Source organism: Centroberyx gerrardi, chromosome 14, assembly GCF_048128805.1.
Source record: "Centroberyx gerrardi isolate f3 chromosome 14, fCenGer3.hap1.cur.20231027, whole genome shotgun sequence".
Lineage (NCBI taxonomy): Eukaryota > Metazoa > Chordata > Actinopteri > Beryciformes > Berycidae > Centroberyx > Centroberyx gerrardi.
In genome coordinates, this window is record NC_136010.1 from 27763352 (window position 1) to 27784222 (window position 20871).

A 20871-nucleotide genomic window follows, 5' to 3' on the forward strand; every position below is an offset into this window, starting at 1 on the left:
GCCACTTAGCATGGTTAAACTGGATGGCGCTTTAATCTCCATGCACTGTAGGAGTGTTTTAGACGGCGGGGGAGGGATGGAAACAGACGGGTGATGAAACGAGGGACGGGTAGACTGATGGGAGTCAGAACTGAGGGTGAAGGTGTGTGTATGTGTGTGGAGGGGGGAGGGGGGAGGGGGGAGGGGGGGAAGGCTTGCTTTCTGTTCTGACTTCTTTCCCCGCAGGCCCACCGGTGAACGTGGCCATGGCTATTGAAGTGGCCAGCATCGACCACATCTCAGAGGCCAACATGGTAAAGTACACTTCGCTTCAGTACATGCAAGGCTCCCCCTGCACACAGTTCAGTATTGCGGCAAAGATTTTTTTTCCCCTCATTTGCATAATCCTGATTTATCCCACTCGAGGATTTGGAAAAGTGCTCAGTGTGAACATGTGTGACACATCGGCTGAGTTGCTTGATAATTTGATACTTTCATGGATTTTGTGGGTGAAAGTATCAATGGAGGGAGAAGATTCGAATATGTGGTACGGTTTATATTCCTTACAAACAAATCCCTTCCTTCCTTTAAATGGAAAAGCTACACCTAAAACAAGAATTTCAATAAATACTGTATTTGTGAACTTTGGGATGTACAGTATAAAGCTGTACAGTCAGGCCCATCATCTCCTATTCTCCCACATTCAAAAAAATGTTTTGGTTTATTTTATATGATTTATGCATTTCAATGCTTTGACAAAGTTCCATCAAGTCGAATTAAGCAATTCTAATTTAAATGAGGGTTTGTCACATGAAATTGACTCAAACAGAACTAGAATAAATTGAATGCAATTTGAGCTCATAACTTCACTGCACAGACTTCCATCAAACTGAAATAGTGAACCTATATGTTATCGGGTTACATAGATCCAATAACAGTCAGACACTTCACAACAGTTGTAGTTCATTTTATCTGTTTCAGTGTAGCTGATATTAAACCAAACAAATATGTGTTGGTTTTATATAGATATATATTTGTACATTTTCTTGATTTTTCTTTTTTTTTTGGATAAAATCAATGTTATCTTTTTTCTTAATACTTTAGAGCAGTGGTTCTCAACGTGGGGTCCGGGGACCACCGGGGGTCCTTGAGGGGGTTCCAGGGGGTCCCCAGCAAACTGATAAACTTCAGCATTATTTAATTTACAAGAAGTTAACACAATTAGAGAATGTAGAAGAATGACTGTTTTGATCATAGTTTCACTGTTATCTCTCTACCTACAATACAGATAGTCATGGAATTCTGGACAAAATCATATCTAACAATAAAAATATTCGCAGATTTGGGTCCAAGAGACAAAATCTCATCAAATGGGGGTCTGTGGCTCTAATATGGACTAAATTAGGGGTCCTTGTTATGAAAATGGTTGAGAATCCCTGCTTTAGAGCACCAGAGTTCAGTTTTTGAGTGTATTCAGTATCTCCCTGTGCCCTTGACTCAACTTTGCGTGTGTGTGTGCGCGCGCGTGTCTGTGTCTCTTTCTGGCAGGAGTACACCATGACTGTGTTCCTGCGGCAGAGCTGGCGTGACGACCGCCTGTCCTACAACCACACCAACAAGACGCTGGGGCTGGACAGCCGCTTCGTGGACAAGCTCTGGCTGCCCGACACCTTCATCGTCAACGCCAAGTCCGCTTGGTTCCACGACGTCACCGTGGAGAACAAGCTGATCCGCCTGCAGCCCGACGGCGTCATCCTCTACAGCAGCCGGTATGGGGAAACTGGGGTTTATGAGAGCCAAATTCAGCCGGCGCAACCAGTCGTGGGACACTTCACTCTGTGAGACTGTGGCACTATGAAACGTCAACACAGTGGGCTTAATTATGTTCAAGCCACGTCTTTTCTTTAGGGGAGACCGGGGCATGTTATCACACTTTTTACTCATTGATGTATTTTTCAGCAGTGCCTTACTACAGAGATGCAATGTTTATTTTTCTAGCTAGATTCTGTGCTAGATTCTGTGTTCTCTAAAAAATGGCATTTTTACATTTTGAATAATTTACTGGAAGCAACAGTTATTCCTGATGAAATATTTACCCCACATCAGGGCATGTTGTCACACATGACGGGGCATGTTGTCACATAGACAAGTGTGCACTCAATTCCATTTCCTCTGTAGCCTACCCTTCTATGTAGTTTACCCTCTGTAGCTGTATGTGAGGATGGTCCAGTAGTGAGGCCACTTGCTACACAAGACAAAGGTTTGTGGGTTGAAGTACCAAAATATTTATTCAGAAGAAAATGAATGTAAAGCTATTTCTAACCAAAAGAACTTGTATAATTATGACAACATGTCCCAACCAGGCATTCTTGACAAAGGTCCCTTCCCTGAGCACATAGCTTCACTAAACCATTCAGATTTATTATCAGGTTATAGTTGACCCTTGCTTTTATGTGTCACAATGTATAATAATTTTGATTCTTTTATAAGAAAAAAATGAGTAGAAAAACACAGACAAACAGAGATTTTCATTATTTACTTTCAGGTATCAAAATTGTTCAGTCTTTGACTTAGACTGTTGTAATCAACATAGGTAACCTCTTATTAAGAAAGTTAACATTTGTGTAATTGGACTTTGGCTCTAAGGGTTAGATTTAGTTTCAGAAATAAAGCCACTGAGACAACTTACCCATGTGGCAACTAGCCCCGCTCTCCCCTATTTATATAATTGATAAAACAAAGTAAAAGTCATATTATTGTGAAAATTTAAAGCTGCACTAAGAAGTAAGTGTTGCACACAGGGTGAATCTACAGCGCCTCAATTAGTGGGGATGGGATGCTCTTCTCTGTTGCAGCCCCACTGTGTGATTTAGGCTCACGGGTGTAACAGCTTTAAATTTAGATAAAAACATTCACACTTAACCTCCAATAATCCTCAAGTAGCCAAGTAGCAAACATTACTGTATTCTCCATAGAAGAGATGAAGGCAGCTGATCAACTATGGAGCCAGAGAGCTGAAATCAAATTCAAATAAACTGATAATTAGGTCTATATGTCATCATCACAAATCTGCCATGGGACTGTACACAATCTGCACTTGTTGAGAAAGAACTTGCACATTAATAAAAAAAAGGAAGAAATCTAAAAGAGGCCAGCTGATCTCCAAAACATATCTGATGATGGTCTACAGGTTTTGCACTTTTGCACCTAATCAGTCCCACCAGGATTTTGCGGAGTTTTTTTGTCATTATTGAAAAATTGCAAGCAAAGGAATTTTTTTTCTCTCTCTCTCTCTCTCTCTCTCTCTCTCTCTCTCTCTCTCACTCACGCACACACACGCACACACACACACACACACACACACACACACACACACACACAGCCTCCCCTATTCTCTCCCACTCTCCGTTTAAGCTATTAACTCTTCCAAGAGCTTGAATTTTGCACTCACCTCGATTCTTGCTGCTTTTCTTTTGTTTTGCACGGTCTATGGCAGTAATTTTTGTTGGCAGGTGAGCTTTGTTCATCTTCCACTTGAATGCGCGCTGCGATGACGTAAGTTACCATGACACCGACACAATTGGTCCAAATCACAAGTGGTCTGTTGATTTGGCCATTTCATGCGGAAAAGTTGCGGCAATTTTGCAAAACTGCAAGCTCTCGCAAATATTGCGGAGATTTCTTGAATTTGCGTTAAATATTGCGATCGCAAAATCGCAAGTTCCTGGAGGGACTGCCTAGTGTAAATAAATGTCTGCCCTTTTTTTTTTTCATCAGAAGGCCTTTTCGTTTTCTGTCTTCTTCTCTGTGTGCAAGTTCTTTTTGGTTTCTCATTGTCTATGATTTTTGAGCCCACCTAAGACAAACCTCCCCAATTGTTGGATTTTTCAAAAGGCTGCAGACATCTCTCACTTGCTCTGTTTGGGATCTGTTTGATCTATGATCTAGAAATAAACTGTTTGCTCCATGGCAACTTCATAAGCTTCCACAAAAATCTCAATTCTGGTCTGGAGGTGCTTTTACATAGCTGGTGAAAAGAGATGGGAGGGGATATGAAAAGGTATAACTGGATAGGAGAGGAGTCTGTGAAGAAAAGGAAGGGGGGGTGGGGGGGGCTCGTGTGTAAAGGGAAGGGAGCAGAGCTGAATTTGGATCGATTGTGTGATAGTGTTAGGTCAGTGGAATCCATTACCATTTACCCATGTTTACTTAATGGCCTTTCAGTGTTTTACTGTGTTTTACCTGCTTTTTTAAATCTTTTTAGCTTGTTTCATGTTTACTTGACTCGACTTGACTAGAATGCACATACTGTACTTATAGATGCTAGAGAAGTCGGCTTGTAACCGGAAGGTTGCTTTTTGGAATCCCTGGACCGGCTGAGGAAATGTGGCTGGGGAAAGTGAATGAGAAACACTCTTAGTGGCAGATGGTAGAAGACTGTAATTTCACTGGGTAGATCCCAAGTGTAAATGTGAATGTGAAGCAGGACATTTCTGGAAAACAGCATGGTGCTCAGTAGGGATGGGATGATATATTGAAATTCAATATATCGCCATACAAAAATGTGACAGAGATGTGGCAGAAAAATGAATCGCAATATTAGCTCCATTGTATTCTGCTATAGTAATCACAAATGAGACGCTTGACCATCACAATTTCACAAGCTCACCATTGAAATTATATTATTTGCACTTTGTAACAACATTTTTAAATTATTGTTTACATTCTAGCAGCCAATGCCATCGCTAGAAAGATTTGTGGCTCAGAAATAGACATAATTCTGCACAGTCAGACTTTGCTGTCATTGAACTTTTATTTATTACATTGTATCGTGGTTGTATTGAATTGTGAATCCCATATCGCGTATTGAATCTTATCATGGGATAAGCAGATCGTCCCATCCCTAGTGCTCAAGTGACTTTCCCTGGATAAATACATACTATAATGGTGTACATGAAGTATAGATTAACTAGGCTGTTTTTGTCCTAGAATCACTTCGACGGTGGCGTGTGATATGGACCTGACCAAGTATCCCATGGATGAACAGGAGTGCATGCTGGACCTGGAGAGCTGTAAGTATTGTCCTCTGGATTCATCTTCAAGGTTGACTTCATCCTCCTCTCCTCTCTTATCTCCTTACACACCCACTCAAAGCAAATGACTGTTTTCTAGATTCGCTGCTAATATCTTAACATTCCAAAGGAAGGAGATGTCTCGGAAAGGTCAGAAAGGGTTTAAACACCAAGCGGAGTGAAAAATGGATGAAAATCATACAGATTTGTATAAATGTATGTAAATCATACACAGTTAGACAGAAACATCCATGGCTGTTCTATGGATCAGTGCCACAGCGGATCAAAGGAGAAACTGTCTTTCCTATGAAAACACACTGATAATGAGCCTTATTATGTCCTCCTTCTATTCCTCCATACAGAGATAAAAATGACACCCTCACAGCACAGTATTTATCCAGGTGGGACTAATAAAATGACTGGGTGTCTGTTTCATTTTCCAGACGGCTACTCCTCTGAGGACATTGTGTATCACTGGTCAGAGAGTCAGAGACACATCCACGGCCTGGACAAACTGGAGCTCTCCCAGTTCACCATCACAGACTATCGATTTGTCACCGAGATGATGAACTTCAAATCCGGTGAGTTTTTATTTTTATTTTTTTCAGTTGTCAAGGTTAGCAGTCATTCTGAAAGCCCCTTGGATGTGTCTTGAGTGTTTCATGTATTGTGAATTGTTTTGAGTTTTTGAACTTTTTTTTGGCATACCTCTTGTGATGGAAAACTCCTGCAGATTCTTTTTGAAGCAGGATTTTTTTTGTATTTTTTAACTCCAGGCACTTCTGTGGTTATATTCTATGCACAGAAGGAATGGATCATGTTACCAGGCTTGCTGCTGAGGCAGGCAGGAGGTTTAGGAGATGATAGGGAGTTGCTTCTTAAATAAAAGATGCAGGCTGCCAGTATACTGTATGTTTTACATCTTCAACCTTTGCCACTAGGGGCGTGAGCGAGCAGGCAGACGCTCCCTCATGTCAGCAGCTTTGCAAAACGACTGGATTTTCATAACAAAGCCATTTTTTAATGAGATAATTTGTTTGTTCTAGAGAAAAATGAAACGTGGGATCTGTTTTCTGTCTCCCAGCGGGACGTTTTCCGAGGCTCAGCCTTCGCTTCCAGCTGAGACGTAATCGAGGCGTCTACATCATCCAGTCATACATGCCTTCTATACTGCTGGTTGCCATGTCCTGGGTGTCCTTTTGGATCAGCCAATCGGCAGTCCCCGCTCGGGTATCCTTAGGTCAGTATTCACTTGATGACCTCAATTCTGAAATGTAACAATGGTGAAATTTAAAGAGAGGGAAAAGTAAGTAAATCATGCTGTAGTAGGTCATACTGATGCTGAGGCAGATATTGACCTTTTAGTAAAAATATGAATGATCTGATGAATATGATGCAGTTTGTTTGATTACATATTTATTAAAGAATTGACCAATACTACACTGGTTGTCTAAGGGATTCTAATGAGACATTTTGATCAGATTCCAAAGGTTTCAATGGAGAGTTTTAGTGTCCCATGGTCTAAATATTGTTTTCCAGGCTTTTCCACCCTAACAAGAATAAAATTTAGGAGGAAACACTGAATACCTGTTGTTTTTTTGCCATGAAATCAAATTCAAAATATTGAATCAACACTGAATAGGCAATATTGATATCGCCACAAAATATTGGCTTTCGGTTTGCAACTTCAAAACCCGACAGAACCCTAATGTGTAGTGTGTTTCCATGTCCTTTCCCAGGGATCACCACTGTCCTCACCATGACCACCCTGATGGTGAGCGCCCGCTCCTCCCTGCCGCGAGCGTCGGCCATCAAGGCGTTGGACGTCTACTTCTGGATCTGTTACGTGTTTGTGTTCGCGGCGCTCATCGAGTACGCCTTCGCTCACTACAATGCTGACTATCGACTCAAAGAGAAGGCCAAGGTCAAAGCCAATAAGCTGAGCTCAGAGGTGAGAAAGACAAAACAGGATTTCCCTCCATGGAGCAATAGAGGATCTCACTAAATTTGTCTATTCCCTTTCCTGTCGATGATCTTACTGAGGTATTACAGACCCCATGAAACGGCATCGTTACTTCCTTGATTTGATGTATTTCCTGTTGAAACAGGATGTTGGGGCGGGACATAACGTGGCTGAATGTTCCATTATCAAAATTTATCACTGAAATGAAAAGTGTTTTGATAAAAAAGTACAAGAAGTGCAAAGTACTCGGTGCCTCAATAAAAAAGTGTACTCTGGCAAAAAAAAGTGCAAAGTGTTACATCTATTGGGGTCTTCACTGATAAAGGTCTGCTAGCATTTGCGGTTTTGCACTTGCAAAACTTGCAGTTTTAGGTAGCAGAGATTCATAACTGCCATGAAAAGAATGTTCTGCCTGTTCTTGTCTTTTTTTTTTTAAGTAGTGTGCAGGTTCCTTCCTTTTTCTTTTCAGGCTTATTGCAACCTGCTGCCAAACTGTAGTGAAGGACTGAATACGGGCGCAAAAGTTTCCCCTATTGTTTGGATCCAACTTTGACTTTGACAATTGTGAGCTTGGAATTCTGAGGTTCTGTCAGACCTTTTTGTTAAATGAAAATTGAGTTATTAAGATAATCTTTCAATGTTACTTTATGCTTGTGTGGTGAACCTTTTGGGGTTAAACATTTAAAAAGCTGGTATCAAATCCTTGATGCTCTTTATCTCAAAACTGGACCCCACCCACATAGAACCTTACAATTCTAAGCTCACAAAATGCCCATAGGTCTGCAATTAAAGGACAGACATGCCTCTCTCTCTCTCTCTCTCTCTCTCTCTCTCTCTCTCTCTCTCTCTCTCTCTCTCTCTCTCTCTCCAGTCCATAGTGAAGAACGGCAAGCAGGCCATGGTGCTGTTTTCCCTCTCGGTCACCGGCATGAACCAGGGAGTGATGATCTCCAACCGCCACGGGCGGGCCCAGCGCTCCGGAGGTGAAACCCCCTGCGAGGGAGGCGCCGAGGAGGCCGAGCCCAGGAGGAGGAGGTCTCGGCAGACGGAGGAGAGCGAGGAGGAGAGGAAATGCTGCGCCAAGTGTGTGTGCAAGCCCATCGACGCCGACACCATCGACATCTATGCCCGGGCCGTGTTTCCCTTCACTTTCGCCGTGGTGAACGTCATCTACTGGGTAGCGTACACCATGTGAGGAGAAGGCAGGGGGTTCTCGAATTGCGAACGGCTGCCGTCCGACAGCTGTACATAGAAGAAATCGGCAGAGCCACTTCGAATACTGGCGGGCTGGTGCAAGCAAAATATACTGTAAGCCTCAAAAAACTTCAGAAGAAACGAAGTACGTTACGACCTCTAGATATCGAAATGTCGTAATCAATGGATGTAGTTAAGAGTTTAGAACGCGCGGACAGGACCTCAGGTCTTTAAGTGCAACTACACTATTGTGTTGTATAATGGCAAGGGACTTTGTGAGCCTTGATTAGCGACTTGTTGCCTGTTGGAGGTTCACTGTATGACAACTTTGCTCTCAACCTTTGAACTTCTGGTCACCTTACCATATACGTACACAAGTGACCAGAACTTATGGACAATCGGACATCCTGTTGTAGCCTATGCGCGAACTCAACAGGACCTTGCAAGAATACATCCTGCTTGTATACCCGCAATGTACTGTGTGTAGACTGACCACGTACTCACATCTTGCGAACACAGATAAGCATAGTTAGCTTCAACTAACTCATAGCCGCAATCTGGAGTGAACCGCCCCGTTATCTCGAAAAGCAAGGCGCTGGCCAAAAAAAAAAACAGGATGACAAGATGAGGTGTATTACTACTCTGCATGGCTGATACCTCGCTCACCCCTCCCCCTCCTTCCACGCCATCTCTTCCCTCTCTCTCGCTCTCTCTCTCTCTCTCTCCCCACCTTTATTCCTCCACCCATTTTTCCAATTCATTTTTTCGTTTAGGACGCAGAGCGGAGTGCCTTATCTCCCTCTGCCAGTTCTGCCTGTTTCCTCACCATTAAAGGACTTCCTCCACTACCTGTGTGTGTGTCTCTCTCCTGGCTTCAAATGTTCACTTGAACTTAAAACCGAAACAGTTGTTGGGTGTGATTAATCTGGAAAAACAGAAAAAACAACCTGAAATCCCCTCTGGCACTGAGGTGATTGTCTATCAAACCAACAAAATCATGGCTGTCGGTGAATATTATTTCAATTTCTCTCTAGATGGGTCCATTTCTTTGGTATGTAAACTTCATTTGAAGGAAGGCATTCATTTGAGCGATTATGAATAATTTAACTGCACGTCCAGACTAAAGAGGTCAGAAAATGTGCAATATTTATAATTCCAGACTATCAAAGATTGTCTTTTTCTTTGTCTGAAATGGAAAAGTGGACTATGGTGCTTTCAGGTCATTTAGGAATGAGGAAATTCCTTTACACTACTTAAGAATACGTATAGAAGAACTTAAGAATAAGTTGAAGAATAAGTATATAGAAGTAGATTTCTTACCAGCATCAGTAGAACCTAATTACAGCATTGCCACAAGGATTATCAATACATTCATAGGTGTCTTGCCATACCTTAGCCTAAGTGAGTCCAAATTTGATCTTGTAGTTTTTATCACAACAGAGAGCAAAGATCAAGCAAAAAAATGATAGAAATTTACTTGGAAGTCATATCTTAAAAAGTCACATCAGGGGAGCATTCAGGATCAATGTTCCCTCTAAGCTGGTAATTTGGTGACCTATGTCTAATAATTTATCACTAGGGATGGGACGATATGCTTATCTCACAATACGACTCCATTCGTGATATTGGGTTCATGATTTAATACAACCACGATACGATGTAATAAATAAAAGTTCAATGACAACAAAGTCTGACTGTGCAGAATTATGTTTATTTCTGAGTCACAAATCTTTCTAGCAATGGCGTTGACTTGCTAGAGTGTAAACAACAATTTAAAAATGTCATTACAAAGTGCAAATAATATAATTTGGATGGAGAGCTTATGAAATTGTGATGGTCAAGCCATCTCATATACAGCAGAATAAAATGGAGCTAATATCACGATTCATTTTTCTGCCCCACGATACGTATTGTAACATTTTTGTATTGTGATATATTAAATTCCGATATATCGTCCCATCCCTATTGATCACATTGACCAAATAATAAAAAAGTAATACAAATTCTGGTGGTAAATATCACATACAGAGACTTTGCCATAGCTTAGAGGTTTAGCGGATCCACGCTCCTGGACAGCATCGACCCACAAGGCCTCCTCATTCTGAAGCAGAGAACAGAAACCCAAATTCTCTTGTAGCAATCGCTTAGGGTGCTTCTTTTTTCTCTGTCTCTCGTCGGTCCGTGTTTTTCTGTGTGCAGAGGCCAGGGAGCGAGGCTGTTATCAGGCCCAGCAGTGCACAGGCAGAGCAGGCATGGGTGGGAACGAGGGCAAGGTTGGGTGCTCTTTGAGCGGGCCCACGGCAGGCCGGCTTCTCCCAGGGAGATAACTTTGTTCTGGTCCAGGAGAGATGACATCATGACGGATGGCAATGAAGATGTGGGCGCAGGGGCAGGAAACGCTATCTGCTGGCCTTCACTTACAATGGCACCGAGGAGACAGGCACGCACGCACACACACACACACACACACACACACACACACACACATTCTCTACAACACACTTCCACTGACTTATATCCTACTCCAATGGACTTAAACACAGTTCCTTCCCTACTGAACATAATGACACACACACACACATTTACATACATGTACGTAACACATACACAGAAATGCATGTATGCACACACACGTGCACACACAGACAAACGCATGCATGAGTGCGCACACACACACTCAATAGAACACACTTCCACTGACTGATACTCTGCTCCGATGGACTTAAACACACGTCACTCCCCACACACACACACACCCACACCCACACACACACAGGAGTACACACACTTCTGCCATGCCTACTCATCCAGTGGGTCTAACTTCCACATTTACAAATGTTGAGACACTAGGATGAAGGGGGCTGTCATTTAAAAGGCAAACACAGACAGATACAGGCCGGTTCATTGTGTGAGACTGTTTTTTTCATTTTTATTATTTTCTATCTGCAAACCATCTGGGAACGTTTCGGATAAAGGGACATCTAATCTCAGCAAAGACTCTGGCTTACAGCTCTGTAAGTGCAAGCATATTGCATGCATATTGCACCACACGTATTGCATAAAGTTATGCTGACAAAATGTTTTTGTGTTCAAAGCGTTACTGCATTCAAAGTAATACTACACTGTTTTTGAGTACATCAATATTTAAACATAGAGGGACCTGAGTTGAATTTGCATCAGCTATTCTGATTCTGTGACGATAAAAGCAGTAAGAGATCAAGTATTTTTGTAAACAATTACAGCATCAATTGAGTCTTTTGGAATCCTTTGATATTGACTGGCAGATCACTTTCTGTAACACTGAACCAAGGTTATAATGTATAATGGAGTTGGGATTTATAGCAGTTCTTCCTTTGATTTGATTTTCATTTTCAATTTAGTTTCAGGTAATTTCTGCCAATCAAAGTCCAGCAACAGTGACTATTCTGTGTGCCAGAGTTTATTACTCAGATTTATTCAGGAAATACCATATGAACATAACTATATTGGGTTGAAAACCAACATGAAACACTTTATTCTGAGACATAGTAGCCTTGAAAAAAAAAGTGTATCTGTTAAAGAAACAGATTAATACAAAATGTAATTATTTCTTGATGGGTCTCTCTTGCACTCCACCTCTCTTTGACTGAATGTGAATCTAATTCTTACTCATTTTTGTTTCATTTGAGCAAATTTTGGAAGCAGAGTTAATAGTTTCAGTTTCATATTTAAAAAAAAAAATGTTGACTCTGAGGTTAAATTTACTATAACATAAAAAAAAGCCTGAGAACAAATATGATGCAGGATTTTCACCTATAGTATATTATTCAACAGTCTAATTGTGGTTAAATCTATGAGGATAAAAATTTTATGTTTTTTTAAATCAAAGAGGAATATCCAGGGATGCATTAGATGGTAAACCCACCTAAACTTTTTACCACCTTTTTTGCACAGTTTGCCTCTGTTTTAGCCTAACATAAATCTGTATGAGGTAAATTCATCGTATAGATTAGGGATGGGCGATATATTGAAATTCAATATATTGCAATACAAGAATGTGACAATACGTATCATGGGGCAGAAAAATTAATCATGATATTAGCTACATTTTATTCTGCTGTAATCACAAAGTATCAAACTGATGTTATTTGAAGATAAGGGATAAGGGTAAATGAATACTGCTCTGAAAATATAGTTGATTTTTGTTGATATTGGTGAATTTTGCCTTGTGATGATCACAGACTGGAGGTCATAGTTTTTATTTACCACTGCATCACTGGGAATACCACTTCATTGAATAATTCACACAATATTGCTCTGGTCTAGTCAACATTTGTGAAGATGAACTAGTCTCTCCCAAAGCGAGACACCAGAGATCTAAGATTCAAGTCTGCTCCATTCACATAAACTGGGAAACACATTTTGTGGACTCACAGCCTGTTTGTTTGGGGTTTTTCTACCCAAATGAGCTTCATCCTTTAGCACTGTTGTCAGTTTTGAAGCAGATGGTTTACCTTTACCCCCAGAAAATTTCCCTCGGTGCTCTCACTATCCAATTAACCCTGTTTCTCATTTCACTCTCTGCAGAGCAGCTCCAGATTCTACATCTCAATAACATCATAGGTTTCAGTATTTCTCCTCTGTTTTCTGGCTTTGGGAGAGAGTTGTTCATGCTCACAAAATTTGACCTAATCTTTTCTTTTACCTCTTATTGCTTGCCTCTACAATTATCAAAATGGGCAACACAGTAAGGTTTGTTTTAATTCACATAACAGTGTGACTTCAAAACTCCATCTGGAGTTTTTGACAGCTAGTAATGTGCATATCCAAATCTGCACATTCTGTACATATGCTGTACACATATCTATAAATTGAATATATTTGATAGGGTGAATAGTTTTTTATTACAATGTCTGCACGTCTAGACACTTTCTATGCATACGCATGTCCTTCTGCATACCTGGTAATGTGACGATGATGCACATTTTGCACATTTTTTTGTATATAAGCTGTAAATTCATGTGTTTCCTTCATGTCCCCATATTCTTTCTCATCTGTAATGCAATTTCTTTCTCATTTGTATTATACTGTATTCAAATTTCTTTCACTTATTTAATGCCACACAATTCATTTTTTAGTATATTTTTATTTTGTACATATCTTCATTAATTCTTTCTTCTCTTCATTTTCTCTGTTGGTTCTATGGATTTTGGAGTATTGTTTAAAGTCAGTCATTTTAATTTTACTTATGTATGTTTTTGCTGAAGTATTGTACTTCACTACATTTTAAATCACATCCAAAAAAATCACGTTCTCTTTTCTAAAAAGTAACTTTTACCTAAGTACATTTTAAATGAGCTACTTTTTCCTTTTACTTCAGTAGATTTTTACACCAGTAATTTAACTTCTAAAGTAAAATATCAGCAAGATAACAATACTTCTACTTGAGTAGGATGTTTCAGTACTCTTTCTAGCCCTGGCTGTAATTCATATTTTTGGCTATATTCTTATTCGATGTATCCTGTTACTATTTTCCAGCTGCAAACACCCAAAATCCCCATTTAAGCTCCATCTAAACTTATCTCATAATATCCTAATGATAGATAAACTAATAAATAAGCATGAAACTATCTGCTGTGCAGCTTCTCTGTCCAGGATGTGTTGTCTCCTGAACGTCCTGCTGGCTCTGCTCAGCCGCTTCCTGTTTGCGGTCCACGGTGTGGTGACGGTGTGGCGCGTGGTGGCCGTTAAAGGGGAGCCACTCTATTGGCTGCTGCTGACGGGCGTGGCTCTGCTGGGCGTGGAAATGTCTGTCACTCTCAAGTGCACCCGCAATGCAGAGTGGAAATGGTAACGTTTATTTCACATGTGCAAAAACACCCAAATGAATGCCGTTCTATATATTGGACATAATATACCATGTTAATGTTTGGGTTATATGGGGCCTTTATTAAAAAATCTGGTCCAGTCAGTGTTGTCCACCTCTGATATGATGGATATGATGCAGTTTGTATGATATTTATTGTAGAATTGATCAGTATTGGTTTCGGAAGCCCTTAACCGTAAGTAATTCTAATGAGATATGAAGAAAAAGAGATCCAAGGCACTCCAAAGTAGGTTGAAAAGCCTTTATTCTATTTGGCTATCCATTATGAAAAGTTCAAAACTGTGATCAACGTGTTTTGTCCCCATGGCCTTCATCAGGGTAAGGAAGCAAAGGGTAAGGAATGTCTTCTCTAGGAATATCTCAGACATTTTGATCAGATTCTACACAAGAATGTATGTATATATTTTTATCAGTAGTAGTAGTACTAGTAGTGGTAGTAGCAGTAGTTGTAGTAGAAGTAGTAGCAGTAGTGGTAGTAGTAGCAGCAGTAGTAGTAGCAGTGGTTGTAGTATTAATATTAGTAGTAGGAATAGCAGCGGTTATAGTAGTAGTAGTAGTAGTAGTAGTAGTAGTAGCCTACTAGTAGCAGTAGCAGTAGCAGTAGTAATAGTAGTAGTAGTAGTAGTGGTAGTAGCCTACTAGTAGCAGTAGCAGTAGTAATAGTAGTAGTAGTAGTAGTAGTAGTAGTGGGAGTAGTAGTAGCAGCCTAGTAGTAGTAGTAGCAGTAGCAGTTGTAGCAGTGGTGGTGGTAGTAGTAGTAGCAGTAACACTAGTAATAGTAGAAGTAGTAGTAGTACTGGCATTTTTTAACATAACCTGCTGTGCGCTGATGACGTGCTGGGTTGCGTTTTAGCTAATGTGACATATTTTGTTACAGCTAGCTTACTAAATGAAGACTTAAGAAATTAATAAATAAATAAATAAATTAATAAATTAAGAATTCATTTAGTCAACATTATGCCTAAAAGAAAAACATCTTTTAACAAGGAGTGGTTTTATCAGCAAAAGTAGAAAAGATGATTTCCATGCCAATTGCACTGTGTGTCGGTGCAATTTCAATGTCGCCAGCAAGGGAAAAGGCACTATTGAACATCACGCTTTGTCTGACAAGCTACAAATCGACTGAACTTTCAGAGTGCAGGTACATCTTCCCTTTCATCGTTCTTTCAAGTTTATGGATCCACAGTGAACAAAAGAGATGAACTTTGCAAGGTGCATCATTCTTTTAAACACATTAGTCTTATAGGAGCATACACTGCAGAGTTAAAGTGGATAGGGAAATCCATAATGATTCGAACTACCTAAGGGCATCACATGGAAAAACAAAAGCAAAAGCCCTCTGTGAAAATGTCTTGGCTTCATATTCTTTGCCGAAACACTTCGATTACATCAAAGAAAAAAACGTGCATTATTTGCTAGCCACTGATGCATCCAATAAAGGTGCAACCAAGTTTTTACCTATTGAGAAGTGAGTGCAGCATTGTCATTTTACAGTGACAGTGAGGAAACAGCAGAAGCTATCGCTAACCAGCTATTAACAAAGTTGGAGGCATCTGGTCGGAACTTGAATAAAGTATCTGCATACACAGCAGTCAATGCAGGTGTGAACTACAGAAAACACAAGAGTAACCTATGTATCAAAAACTGAAACTTGCTCAAAAGGACATGCTTGCTGCAAACGGTTTCGCTCATATCACACAATGCAGCATGATATGCTGCTGGAAACATAGACATTGATGTTGAAAATCTTGTGCTCAAGGTTTACAGCCATATTAGCATTTTGGCTAGCAGAACTGCGCAGGAATTCTGCGAGACGTTGGAGGCTGATAAAAGCAACCTCTTGCGCCATGTCTTTGCTGCCATCTATTGACAGGATGTTGAGGTACTGGGCACCTCATTCAGGCATCCCTCATTGCATAGGTAATGAGGAATGCAATGGAGTGGTGTGGAAATGCTTTGGGGATGAAGGAAATGCATGTGATGTTGTGATGTGGCTCAGATCTACTTGCTCTTTCTCAGTCACTCACTGAAGTTGTTCATTGACAGCATTGAAGCCCTGGAGTCCAAATCATTCAGCATCACTTCAGTTTAAAAGCTGAGTGAACTGGATGGCAAACTTGAGAGAAGACAAAGGGACCACTTTTTTGGCTTTGCAGTGAAAACCAAGCTCTGGCAGCTAACTCCAGACCAGGCTAAGAAATGTGATGTTGACTTTGCTAGTTTCTATGATGGCCCAGAAAGTATTTGAGTGACAGACATGACAACAGCTTCCATAGCAAGGTGTGCAGGTGGGTCTTTCAAACTGCTGTGTCATTTGACGAGTTCGATGATGCTGTCCAGGCCTGTAACCTGAAAGACCTTGACGTGGATGGGCTGTATGAGGAATATGGCATCATGGAAGAAGTTTTCAGTTCTCCTGAAATGAACGATTGCCACAGCGGTAATCACAATCTGTTCAGCAAAGCTGATAGCCCCCTTGCCAACCTGAAGAAGGTGGCTGCTTTTCTCTTCTCCACTGGAAGCAGCAATGCCCACACAGAGCGAGCATTTTCAATGATGACCTCAGCATGGAGAAATGAGCGAAACCATCTGGAAGTGGACAGTGTACAATGTTGTCAACACAACTTGTGTGTTACAGGTTCATATCCTTGGCAAGGTGTATACCCACAGTAGAGCACTTCTCCCACCTACCCCTTGCAATGCCTGTCTCTGAAGGTCAAACCTTTAGAAAGCACTGATAAGCTCTCCTTAGTAAGGAGCCTGTCTGGTGACATCTCATGTTAATAAAATAATGAGTGGCTATGACTTATTAACGCATGGGAACAAGATCATTATGTCGTGGCCACAACTTATTATTATTTGTGACATAGGCTAATGATGTTGTTCCTGCGTGTTACTAAGTTGTGGCCACCCATTAGGATCCCATTTCCACGCAAGTTGTGGCCATGCAATATTTTAACTTGAGATGTCACCAGGCGTGCTCCGTACCTTAGAAAGAAGGGTATCGGAAATATTTATTACTGTATGTTTTGTGATTGGCTCCTGGTCATCCACCTGTGGAATTGCTCCTGTCCATGTGGCCTTTTTCTTCTGTCCCCAGCGTGGCCTTTTAGTCTTTGCTTGATGAGGAAAAGGATATTTTAATAGGTTCATCTACTTCAACAAGTTCAACATGAAGTAAGTTGTTGTAGCAGCAGTAGCAATAGTAGCAGTAGTAGTAGCAGTAGCAGTAGCGCCTCATCTCCTGAAATTTTGTAAAATGAGCATGATGTCTTAAAAATGCAAATATGTGCACCAAAAGTGAGAGAAATCCATACATGAAAGCATTATGTGAAGGAGGCACGACTAGAAACAGGTAGTAGTCTGACATAGAAATGGTGGAAAGTGTGGAAAGTGAGGATGGGATGGGTGTATACATATGCCTTGATTTAACTCAGGTTCAAATCCCAACTCATTTGCATCCCAGCTCAGCAGTAGTAGCAGCAGGCAGCTACAGGGTGGTGGTAGATTTAACACTATCAGTGGGCAATAGATCCTCAGCTATAGCAGTGTAATGATAAGTTTGGCAATGTTTGCAGTGAAATATCTCTTTAATATCTGCACATAATGCTTTGATTACTGACCGTTAACGCCACAATGTCAGACAAGCAGCAGCTACCTTGGCATAATTCTCTGCTCCAGCCCACCTAATAAAAGTATGGCGGAGGTTAGAGAGCTACTGTAATAATGATTAAGCAACAAAAAGGAGCTCATTAATTTAATAGGCGGAAAAGAGTTCCCTCTCCTGTTCCTGTTGCGATAAATAAAAAAACTGTTAGCGGGCTGAATTAGCATGAACGAGTCACCCGTTAGCCCATCGCCGCTGCTCTTTTAAAAGGGGTTGGCATGAGGATTGAAGGGTTGCAGTCGGCTCTGTGTAAACCTGTTTCGTGTGGGGAGTAAATAACTTGTGACCTTGTAACTGGGTGAGCGATTTACAACCGTCTGCCCAAGGTGGTGAGAGGCAGCTTGTGTAAGGCACATAATATTCTCCGCCCCAAAAAATTCTGTATTATCCTCTCCGGCTCTTTCACTTTTTCACTGTCTATCAAAAACAAATCTATTCCTCTGCAGTGTTATTGCTCTGTCTCTCAGTGAGCTTAAGTTCAGAATCCACACCATATAGCCTCCTATTATGTCTCTGTCTCAATCTGTCTCTCTCTGAATGTCTCATCCTGTCATGGAAATGTCTCCTGGCTCAACTCATTTCTGACCAGCGAGGCTTAGGAGGAACACTGTTATTTTCCTCTTGGGACTTTAGTTGAGTAAATATAAACTGAGGTCAACCTTTTACTACGTGAGCTTCAAAAGATATGGGTATTTGGTGTCACACCTCATTCAGAAGCAAAGCTGGGGCTCATTCAAAAGCTGCGGCTCGTCCTCCTTCACATACCCAGCGAACATTCACAGACACAAGCTTTCTTCAGGCCCCCCCGCCCTCCTCTCTCCGAGTCTTACTTTGAAGTTCTCTCCTCATGGAGAAGGCTTTGCGCTGTCAAGTGGGATTTGCATATATGATGAGAATAATTGCCTGTCTGAAATGGGATGCTTCTTTTGGAAAAAAAAAAAAAGGGGCCTCTTTCTTCTTTACCGACTGGCAAAAAAAAAGAAGAAAAAGTGTGTCACTAAAAATAACCTACCCTGCCTTTCCCCCCCACACCTCTCCCCTTTGGCGGGTCTCTTTTAGGTTCTCCCCCATGGTTTTCCTCTACCTCAGCACCGTCATCCCTTCCATTTGGTTTCTGGAGCTGAGCCTGCTGCAGTCCAAACTGCCCGTCAACATTTCCTCAGGCCCTGAGCTTCATTTGCTGGCTCACATCCCAATCGCAGCGGTAGGTGTCACGCCACAAACTGCCCTCCCCGCCTCAAGCAACCATACAGCCACATTAAACCAACACATGATATCAGATAAGATTTAAATCTAGCGAGGGGGGTGGATAAACTATTAGTAGCACGAAATGTGCAATTGACACATTGAGATGAGGTCCAGATAGACTCCTGCTTGAAGAACTCTCTCAGATCTATTCCCTCTGGGGTGGTTTTAGTGCTGTTTCTTTCATGTAGGATTTGGCTGTTTTTTTGCCTCATGGCTGTGCTTGGGGCTGGGTGGCAGCTTTTGAATCCTGAAGATGGGGTGTTTCGGGAATGTTATGAAATGACATGGGGTGTTGTCGGGATAAACTCAATGAACCCTGGTGCAGTGAGCATCACACTCCCAACTCATCAGAATTACATTCAGAATAGAGTGGCGAGGCCATGCGGTTTCACTGGTTCCATGAGTATTTCCACGGTTTGTTTCCTTATTTACGGATTCCACCATAGTCCGCGTTCAATGTGAATCCACATTTGATCAATCTTGAAATATACAATATAAAAATGCATGATACAAATAGACAATTGATATGTAATTGCACTTTTTTAACTATCAGTAAGAATTCTTCAGTCAATCTTATACTTTGTTTTCAAATAGTTTTTTATAATTACAAATCATTTGACCATGAGTATCACCTTGTAAATTTCAACGCCCACCTTATATTTGCAACCACGTTGAACCCAGCCTATGGTGACATCTGTATGCAACAAATGAATGCTCAAAATACTTCTGGTAGCAGGGAAACACTGTGGGAATCCAGGGAAACGTCTCTGTTCTGAGGTAGAAACCGTGAAAAACTCAGAATCAGTGTGACTATCATGTAGACCATTAACCCCTTGATGTGTCTAGATTGTGCTGTGTTTCCTCCACCCAGGGCATCGTGGAGCTGGACCCAGAGAACTGGGTGGCTGGCCTGGAGCAGACCATGCTGATAGTGCTGGTCCTGGGTCGCTGGCTGATGCCCAAGGGGGACATGTCCCGTGACCAACTCTCCCAGCTCCTCATGGTCTACGTGGGACTGGGTGCCGACATCCTGGACATCTTCGACACCTTCAAGGAGCCCGAGGTCAAAACCAACTGGGCGGTCGTCGTTGTCGGCTTGGCCCTCTTCTCTTGGGCGCTCATGCAATTTCCTCTGGTGCTCACGCAGATGAGCGAACTGAAGGATCAGTCCTCGCTTCCTCAGGAAAGCCCCGATGGTGGAGTTTGCCGCTCTGGAGCTCCATCCACGTTCACCTCCTGTTGCTCCAGCGAGGTGTGGAGCTTGCTGCTGACAGTGGGTCTCCAGGATGGCCCATTCCTCCTTTACCGGCTCTACCTCATGATCCAGGAGCAGGTACTCAACCAGCTGATGATCTTTTTCACCTGCAAGAACATCCTCATTGTCCTCTTGGAGCTTTACCGGATCTTTGTGGTGCAGTGTGAGCAGCAGGCTGGGGAATCGGGGTTGGAGGGGTGCGCCGCTCCGGTGCTCTGGTGTCGAACCGAAGAGGGGAATGGGAAGGGGGAGGAAGAGGTGGCAGAGGAGGAAGCGGGAAGAGGGGAGTGTTGCGGAGAGCAGAGCTGTCATACAGAGAGGGAGAGGGAGAATGAGAGGGAGGGAGATCAGAGATGTTTCCAGGTATAGAGAGGCTTAAAACGCCGCGAGGCATGACTTTTACCCTCAGGGGGGAATGGCTTTCACACACCAAGTGAAAAGTCGAACACATCTGCCATCTCTTGCACTTCAGCCCCCGTTCAGGAGTCTACCAGAGACAGTCTCAGCTCTCCGGAGGTTCAGCGCCTAGAAATAGACCACAGGAGAAGAGAAGAAGGTCCCCACTGAGAGGATCAGAGATAAATTTATGCAACCCCTTTGAGAAAAACCCATCAAAAAGAGATGTTT

The 20871-nt window shown here is 41.8% G+C and overlaps 2 protein-coding genes across 2 annotated transcripts; both read left to right on the plus strand.

The window, feature by feature from the left end:
• Positions 1-221: 221 nt before the first annotated feature.
• gabrd (gamma-aminobutyric acid type A receptor subunit delta) lies at positions 222-9046 on the plus strand. Its single transcript, XM_078288169.1, has 7 exons — positions 222-293; positions 1528-1748; positions 4969-5051; positions 5495-5632; positions 6136-6291; positions 6791-7002; positions 7886-9046. The coding sequence occupies exons 1-7, from the start codon at positions 246-248 to the stop codon at positions 8207-8209; spliced, it is 1182 nt and encodes a 393-aa protein (XP_078144295.1). The 5' UTR covers positions 222-245; the 3' UTR covers positions 8210-9046.
• A 4797-nt stretch (positions 9047-13843) lies between these two features.
• Positions 13844-20613, plus strand: LOC139927639 (transmembrane protein 26). The gene is made up of 3 exons (XM_071919839.2): positions 13844-14037; positions 18801-18945; positions 19861-20613. The coding sequence occupies exons 1-3, from the start codon at positions 13844-13846 to the stop codon at positions 20611-20613; spliced, it is 1092 nt and encodes a 363-aa protein (XP_071775940.2).
• The last annotated feature ends 258 nt before the right edge of the window (positions 20614-20871 follow it).